The sequence below is a fragment of the Nicotiana tomentosiformis genome, chromosome 5, assembly GCF_000390325.3.
Source record: "Nicotiana tomentosiformis chromosome 5, ASM39032v3, whole genome shotgun sequence".
Lineage (NCBI taxonomy): Eukaryota > Viridiplantae > Streptophyta > Magnoliopsida > Solanales > Solanaceae > Nicotiana > Nicotiana tomentosiformis.
In genome coordinates this window covers 29,893,841-29,903,047 of record NC_090816.1, presented here as the reverse complement: position 1 = coordinate 29,903,047, position 9,207 = coordinate 29,893,841, and the positions used below count along the sequence as shown (strand labels likewise).

The window sequence follows — 9,207 nt, the reverse complement described above, 5'->3', positions numbered from 1 at the left end:
ACAGGAAGAGACATTTTCAGGCCAGTGGTTTTACCCAATATGAAGTCATTCTTTGAGAAGCCTATGTAACATGTATGCTTGCAAAATAGCTAAAATTAAGGAAAGTTTGCACGTAAAAAGGCGAAAACACACAAAAAAAGAGGCCATGATCAGAACAAAAGCACCGGTAGATAGAAGTTATCTTTACTTGCAAATTAAGTAAAGTTTTCACCGTTATCAACAACCACCTAGTAAAATTATACAAGTGGGGTCTGGAGAGGGTAAAGTGTATGCAGACCATACCGCTACCCCGGAGGAGTAGAGAGACTATTTCCGGGATACTCTCGGCTCAAAAAGACAAACAGAGACAATAGATCCGTACCAGCAGTAACAACTAAATATCAACATCGTAAGAGACAGAAAATAGGTGGAAAGACAATAACAAAAACCGGTACTAATTACACAGTACAAAAGTTTTCATCATCATCCGGGTTGACAAATGCTGAAAGATACAACTCCCTATTAACAATAGATAACTGATGGCAGAAGCAAATAACATCTCCGAATTCGGGCACAAAAAAAGGAAAAGAGGATCATTATCTCAATTGAAGGATGAATCATGTATTGCTAGTGTTACTACTAACTATGGCAAAACAAAAAAAAATTAATGCTTTTCACTATGACATGCACCAAATCTATCTTTTTCCATGAACACATGAAGCTATTCACAGGATAACCAAGGCGTCAACTTCAGAATAAGTTGAAAACCAAGCAATATGAATCACCATGCGTCCCATTTATTGATAAAGTCATTCCACATTGCTGCTGTAATGGAATCTCTCAAGGCGGAGGCACTTTGTTCTTGTATTTGAAAAGCCAATTGTGGATCAGGCTGGTCATCTAAATCAGGCGATTCTTCTACTGGTCTTCCTTCAATGTCTTTAAACAACCAGTCACTCCTTTCCTCACGCCGGATGTGATTGTGAATAACACATGCAGCTATGACAATGTCCCTTTGTGTGTTAAAAGCATATTGAGGGGCAAGTTTCAGAATTGGAAATCTCGTCTTCAGCACCTCAATAGATTTCTGAATGGCATTTCTGAGTGATGCATGCCGGTGGTTAAATAACTCCTTTGCACTTCTAGGTAATAGATTAGCACCCCGATATTCATGAAGATGACATCGAATTCCTGGAAACGGAGCAATAAATCCATCCATATTAACATAACCTGTATCAACAAGATAATATTTCCCTGCGATAGACAATTCGTCCATACAATATCAACCACTTGTTTGAGTATGTGCAAAAAAATAGAAAATGACAAATTATTCTGTTTAGTAGTTATGAGGAAAAAAACCTTCAGAAATTGGAGGGAAGTTTTGATCAGGATCATCTAGGACTGCTCTCAAAACCCGTGAATCTGAAGCTGAGCCTTCCCAACCAGGGTAGACAAATATAAATTGGAGATCAAATGTGCAAGCTGCCAACACATTTTGTGTCAAAATACCCTTCTTATTACGAAAACGAGACTGATCCTTGGCTGGCACATGAGCAGGGATACGCATGCTATCGATCACGCCAATGCAATCCTGAAATAACAAAGTCAGGTCAATAAGTCCATGAAAATGGAACAAGAAAGATGAGGGATTAGAGGCTAACCTCAAAATATGGGTAGAATCTATTACTTTCGAGGATCTGGAGAGGAATGCTGACTGGAGGAAGTTGAAGGAACTCGCGGGATAATGACTTAACTGCCCTCAAAACATTATTAAAATGCCTGCTTATTGTTTCACCAGAGTGCTGATAACGCTCTTGTATTACCCTGTTACGTTCGTTGTGGCCAACAATGTTCAAGAAAATTGCCAGTTGCTCCTCTATCATAACGCCAGGTGTGTCACGTAGCATGCCTCTTTGTCGAAGGATGTTACATAGCTTGTGAAAAACATGTTTATCCATCCTTAACATTTCCCGACACACATCATCGTTGGCACTGAGTAGTTCGCTCAAGAAGCCAGACCCTTTAGGAGTTGAACTACGAGAAGGCTGCCTAGTTATACAATTATAATAGTGATAGCCAGCAGCAGCAGCAACTAATTCCATTTCATCCAATTCTATATCGGCACCATCCATGCTTGGTGGATATAACTCCAGAACGAGTTTTAAAAAAGTATTAACAGAAAGTCCTACATGATGTCACATTTCGTCAATGGATTGCGAAATAATGGATCAGATCAATTTTTTTAAGCTCTCAGTGCTTTACACAACCAAAATGAAATTAAAACCCTTATAAACCAAATGTGTGTGAAACAGTCATCAATAATGAATTAAAACTAAATATACAGTCAAAATCCAAGAAAATATCCTATGTAGAAGCCAAGAACTTATAGAAAAGCATCAAGGCCCTTAAATTTCACCAGTTAGCTGCACTTGAGGAAGTGTTAGGCTTGGCCCCAGCAACAACAACCACCCAGTAGAATCCCACTAGTGGGGTCTGGGGAGGGTAGAATGTACGCAGACCTTACCCCTACCCCGGAGGGATAGAGAGGCTGTTTTCGGGAGACCCTCGGCTCAGAGACAATAGATCCGTAACCACAACAGAAACCAGAAAAATAGTATCAGCATCGTAAAATACAACAAATAAATGAAAATGCCAAAATGTGAAAGACAACAACAACAACAAAAAAAAATAAAAAATAAAAATAAAAATAAATAAATAAATTATGAAACACAACAAAAATCGCTAGCAGTCCTAGACAAAACACTATCAGACTAGCCGGTGCAACGAGGAGAAACATTCGACTACCCTCTAACCTACAACCTTAATGCTCGACCTCCACACCTTTCTATCAAAGGCCATGTCCTCGAAAATTTGAAGATGCGCCACGTCTAGGCTTGGCCCCAGCAACCATGCCAAACATTCTCAAGAGATGAAAGTTTCTCTAGCACTTGGATTCTCAATTATATCCAACATACAAAATAGACATTTTGATCAACACCTTTCATCATATCTAATTCTTTTACACTTTTGCTCATGGCTTGACACAATTTAATAGGTTTCAACTTGAATCACCATTAATAGGCTTTTGCCTTCACTTACATTCATAAGAAAATCTGTGTGTAAAGAAAGCAAGTTCTTTGGAGGAGGATGCTCTACGAGGTTAGATAGAAGGAAAATAATTTCAAGAAAGAAACAGAAACGGACAAGGTTCGCTTTATAATGTAGCTTCCCTCTCTTCCAGTAGTATTTCTTTTTATGACCTCAAAAGCTATATTGCTCGGACTCGGGTGCGGATCTAAAGTTCAGATTCTTCATCACAAAAATTTTATGATTCGGGGGCATGGATTCAAGTACGGATACGGGTGTTGGAATGGCCAATGAATATATATATATTACAACATGTTAAGTAAATATTTCAATCAATTAAAGTTATTGATCTAAAACTAATAAAATTAAATTCTTTATAAACACCTAAGATTTTATTCATAACATATCTTGTGTAATAGCAAAGCGTTCTCATACTTTATATACTTATATATATATAAACCCAAAGATGAAACCAAATACCCAATCAATCTATACTTCTTGGTCAAATATGTGGTCAAAGCATCCAAGGTAAGCTGACCAAATCCGGTGTCGATCCTACACCCACACCCAAACCATGTTGGATCGACATGGGTGCGGCAGAGATTTTGAAAAGTCCGAGCAACATAGCTCAAAAGTACAGACGGAGAGGTTGGCTGAGGTCTAAAGCTTACTAAATTCTTTTACCAGAAAGAATGCGATATACTAACCACAGTAGAGCCTTCTAAAATCAAAAACACTAACCAGAATAGAGAAGTATCAAATTTATATCTTAATTCAGGTACAAGTCTCTATGATTTTACTTTTTCTTCCCTTTTCCATAACTAAATCAAGAATCAACTGAGGGTAAGATAGACCCCAAGAAGCTCTGGAAATAAAGGCTTCCGCCAACTAAGAAGTCACACTAAAACAACATTAGACATAGTCTCATGCATCCGATGGTAACATTTTACAGAAAACGGCATTCAAAGATAACAAAATACACCTAATATTAATCGACAAACAATGTTCATAGTTTTTTTGTAGAAACAGAACACCGAAAAAGAAGAGAGGCACTCTCCGTTATTTTCAAATACAACAACTACACCTTGGCCTCAAACTATGTTGCCCGGACTCTCCAAAAATGTTGCCGAGTGCGTGTCGGATCCTCTAAAAGTAGTATATTCTTGGAGGATCCGACATGGGTGCGGCAACAATTTGGAGAGTCCGTGCAACATAGGCCTCAAACAAGTCGGCGTTAGCTATATGAATCCTCACTATGTTAACTCCATATAAAAATAAAATAAAGCCTCCCTCATTTTCAAATATGTTTTTTTTTTTTTTTCTGGTTATCAAATTTGTTGTTTTATCTCCCATGAAACCCAATTTGCATTCCTATTTACTGTTCCACATTTCATTGCCCTAAAAAGTGATAACTGAACCTAGTATAAACAACATAACAGATGGGAACAAACATACAACAAAAAAGTAGATTAAAACAACATGATCTATTTCAATAGATATCCCCAAAACACAGAAAGAGATATGAAACTACGAAAACAAGAATTGGGCGAATGTAGCTTCAAATAAGACGTAATACATACTTCATAAAAAAGAAGAATACATAATACATAAAATTAGAGTGTAACAAGTGGCATATGTATTCCAAGCAAAGTGAAGAACGAATCAAGAAAATAGCAAAACGAAAGGAGAAATAAACAGAAAAGGCTCTTCAATTACCTGAGAAGAAAATGGTAATGGTCTAATGGAGAATCGAAATGTGTAAAGTAAAAGTAGAGAAGCAACCTTTATTTGAGAGAAAAGCAAAGTGTGTTTGGGGTTTTAGAAGGACAAGAAGAGGGAATTCAAGGGTTTAGGTGAGGAACATAGGACACAAGTACAATTTTAAGAAAATGTTTGGAGAAAAAGCCCAAAAAGGATCTTTTGTTTTTTGGGGTTTACTTTAAATGGGAAAAATATTTATTTGTACCATTTGTGTATTATGCACGAACCAAAACACAGATATAAGGTTCTATTACTTAACTATGTTCAGGGGAGTAGCAATAGTAGAGTGTGCGAGTTCCGTCGAACCTTACTTTTTTTTTCATACTTTATATTTGTGTTGAAAATTTTATTGTTTCTATATATATTTAGTGCGCCCAACCTAATAGCAAAAGAGATCTGGGTTATTTAGCAAAAAAAAAACTAAATAGTAAGAAACGACAAAGCTACAAACTGGTGTTTCCTTCCTGCTTCAGAATTACGAATTCCTGTTTAATAAAGAAAAACACAACCCTTTTCCTTTTTAATAAACAAAAATAACAACAATCCAGTATAATCCTACTAGTGGGGTCTGGAGAGAGTAGTGTGTACGCAGACCTTACCCCTGGTGCTCACCACTAGAGCAACCCACTCCTGTCAAACAAAAACACAAATCAAATATCGGTATTCGTTCTTTAGTTTGCTTGTTGTTGTATATTAATTTTGGGTCACCGTCCTATTTTAAAATTTAGAATCCATACACTTCATATTCTAGCTCCGCCTCTGACTATGTTAGTTAATTATATATTCTTTTATTAATTTATCATTTAATAAATTAATATAATTCAATGCATGCACTAGATCTGTTAAATTTTTTCCTTTAGGTTATTTGCGAAGCTTATTTAAAAAGAAAACATAGAAAAAAAAGTATGATCTCTTATATGTGACATGGACCACCAATAGTCATTCAAGTTTATAAGAATATTTTTACTTATCTATACTACTTTTGAAACTTATTTATCTTATTTACATATTGATACATAATTTATCAGTTATATACAAATAAATTTCAAATGAGTATCTTTGATTGAAGCCTTTTAATGTGGTCTCTTCATCTCTCTCTCTCTCTCTTTATATATATATATATATATATATATATATATATATATATATATATATATATATATATATATAAACTGTCATTAACCCATTTTATATACTTTTTTTTTAATTTTTCACTATGTTCGTCTCTTCTTTCCGACCTTTTAAAGATATAGATCTTTTCTTAACACCTCTTTCTTTAACCTCACTCTAGCCGCAGTTAAATATATTTGCCCATTTTAATGCCTTTCTGGCAATATTTTGGGCTCATCTTAACCGGTCTCTCCTAGAAATTTATAGGTTAATCTATCAAAGTTTTTAAGAAGTTGAAAAGATAACCATATACTTAGAGAATATTTTTTGTAGTTATTTACAAACTAGCAACTAAGAAATTAAATACATAAGATATAATATAAAACTATAAATAATTCGGAGTAATAAACATAAACATAATTTAAAAAAACAGTAACTTATATGTTTGAAGAATCTTTCTTTTTTCTTGTTCACGTTCAGAGCCTTGCATTATTGTCCTTGATTTGCTGTAGGTCTTGCATTATTGTCCTTGATTTACTGTAGAAGATGTCTCATTATTGCATTAGTGTACCTTTGCCAGAGTCTTTCTTTTGATTCTTTACTATCTTTGTCTTTTTCTTTGTTTTATTCTTGCTATTATAATTGTAACGATCCGACCGGTCGTTTTGCCTTCTAGCTCTCCATTCCCCTTAAATAAGACTCTACGTATGTACTCTTACTATTTTGTGACTTACGGGGATGGTTAATTCGAGATTTGGAAGGGTTCGGGTTGAAATCAGAATAATTAGTTCCTTAATATTGGCTTTAAGGGGGTAAGTTTGACTTTGGTCAATATTTCTAGTAAATGACCTCAGAATCAGAATTTGACGGTCCCAATAGGTTCGTATGATAATTTTAGACTTGGGCGTGTGTTGGATAGGGTTTTGGATGACCCAGGAGCGTTTTGGTGCCTAAAGTTGAAAGTTGGCTTATTGAAAGTTTAAAAGTTCTTTTAATATGGTTTGGGATAGGTTTTGGTGTTATTAAGGTCCGTTTGGGATTTCAAACCCTGATATAGTTCCGTATGGTGATTTAAGACTTGCACGCAAAATTTGGTATCATTTCGAGTAGTTTAAGTATGATTCGGCGCGCTCAGAGTAAGCTGGAAGAATTTGAAGTTCATAAGTTAATCGTATTGGTTTTGGATTTGCGATCCTTAGTTTTAATGTTGTTTTCCGCGTTCCGAGGGTGCGAGCGAGTCCGTTTTATGTTTACAAACTTGTTGATGTGTTCGGGCTCGGCCCCGGGGGCTCGGGTGTTAATCAGACAATGTATGGACCAAGTTTGGACTTGGAGAAGCTGCTGAAGCAGCAGGGCTTCTGGTGCATCCGCACATGCGAAGGGTTGGCCGCAGGTGCGGCACCGCAGAAGCGGCTTGTTGGCCGCAGATGCGCATTAGGGCTGCGTGGGCTGAGTTCGCAGATGCGGACATGGTGGACGTAAATGCGTGACCGCAGAAGCGATCAGCGGCCCACAGAAGCGGGCATGGCCACAGGCGCGGCTCGTAAGCCGCAGGAGCGAGCCATTTTTCGCAGATGCGGATTTAGGCCAGCAGAGGGAGGACCGCATTTGCGATGAATCGTCCGCAGATGCGGAGCCTTAAATGCGGCCAGTGAACCGCAGAAGCTGAAAAACCGCTAGGCAGAAGGGTTGCATTTAAGTCGAGAGTTAGGCTCATTTCTTCATTTCTCTCACTTGTTGGTTGAATATAGAGCTATTTGAAGGGGGATTTTTATCTAGTACTTTGAGGCAAGTGATTTCTATATAATATGAGTTTAATACATAGATTATAGGTAGATTTTAACATGTAAAATTGTGAAAATTTTGGATTTAGATGAAAAATCTAGATTTTGATAAAACTGGGATTTAACCACTAAAATGGTTATGGAATTGGGTAAAAATTATATATTTGAGTTCGTGAGGTTATGGGTAATAATTATCTTCAAAAATTTCCGGAATCCGGGCACGTGCGCCCGAGGGTGAATTTTAGCAATATTCCAATTTGGGTTGGGTAATTACTCTAATAGTTAAATTGTGAACTTTTGAACATGTATTAATTAATTTATATAATATTTGACTAGTTTCGGGTCGTTTGGCACTGAGTTGAGGATTTAAAGCATATTTGGGGATCGGAAGTGAGCTTGAGAACGAGGTAAGTCTCTTGCCTAACATTGTAAGAGGGAACTCATCCCCTTAGGTGTATTTGTTGTGGATTACTTGTGTGGGGAGCTATGTACGCACTAGGTGATAAGAGTCCGTGTGTAGCTAAATTTCATGTGATGTCGGGGTAGTCTTAGATTACATCATGCTTTGTTTGCATTGTTATATTGATTATGCGTACTAATTGTCTTAAATAGAGCTGAGATTAAGGATTGTAAGATTTAAAGTCTCCAGTTTGAATTTTTTATGTTTGGGAAGAATTAAAGAATTTTATAATAACTCTGATAAATCCATGTTCACTTGCGTCGCAAGTATTTCCGCGAGCGAGGTAAATTCCTCTACTCTCATGGGAGCAGGTCGTTCGCCTCGACAGATTAATAGATGCATCTATGGTTTGTACCGTTCGACCCTCGGCAGTCCACACAATATACTTTTGGATCGGGCCGTACGACCTCGGCATAAATGTGATAGTACTCGGAGCCTAAATATACTTGATATTATTTCATGGCTTGAGCGGTTATAATTATTTAACGACAGAAATTGACTTGGAATTTATTATTAGTGAAAGAATTATTATTCACTATTTTTATTGAGTTGTATTTATTATTTATATAATCCATGCTTATTTAGAGTTTCTGCATTTTTTTGTTAGCCCATAGTAAGTGTCGATGTCAACCCCTTGTCACTACTTCTTCGAGGTTAGACCAGATTCTTACTGGGTACATGTTGTTTATGTACTCATGCTACACTTCTGTACTAATCGTGCAGGTTCTAAGGTAGGTGCATCTGGTAGTTATCCCAGTGCACACCCCTAATACTTCGAGACATAGTGGTGAGCCGCTTTCCGAGTCCATCCTGCGGCACCTGGAATCTCTCTTTTTCTTTTATTTTCTGTCTACTCCATTCAGACAGTAGTTTAGTATTTTGTATATTCTACTAGTAGCTCATACACTTGTGACACCAGGTCTTGAAATTTTGCTAGTAGACACTTGATGATTTTGAATATTTAATTCACCACACTTGGTCTTATAATTGTTTACATTTCAATTTACTAAATTTCTCACCTCTTAC

The 9,207-nt window shown here is 36.7% G+C and overlaps 1 protein-coding gene across 1 annotated transcript; it reads right to left on the bottom strand.

Annotated features, from left to right (window-relative positions):
- Positions 1-403: 403 nt before the first annotated feature.
- LOC104090918 (uncharacterized) lies at positions 404-4,922 on the bottom strand. The gene is made up of 4 exons (XM_009596122.4): positions 4,783-4,922; positions 1,641-2,164; positions 1,339-1,570; positions 404-1,233 (listed from the first exon to the last, which is right to left on the bottom strand). The coding sequence occupies exons 2-4, from the start codon at positions 2,109-2,111 to the stop codon at positions 761-763; spliced, it is 1,176 nt and encodes a 391-aa protein (XP_009594417.1). The 5' UTR covers positions 2,112-2,164; positions 4,783-4,922; the 3' UTR covers positions 404-760.
- Positions 4,923-9,207: the final 4,285 nt, after the last annotated feature.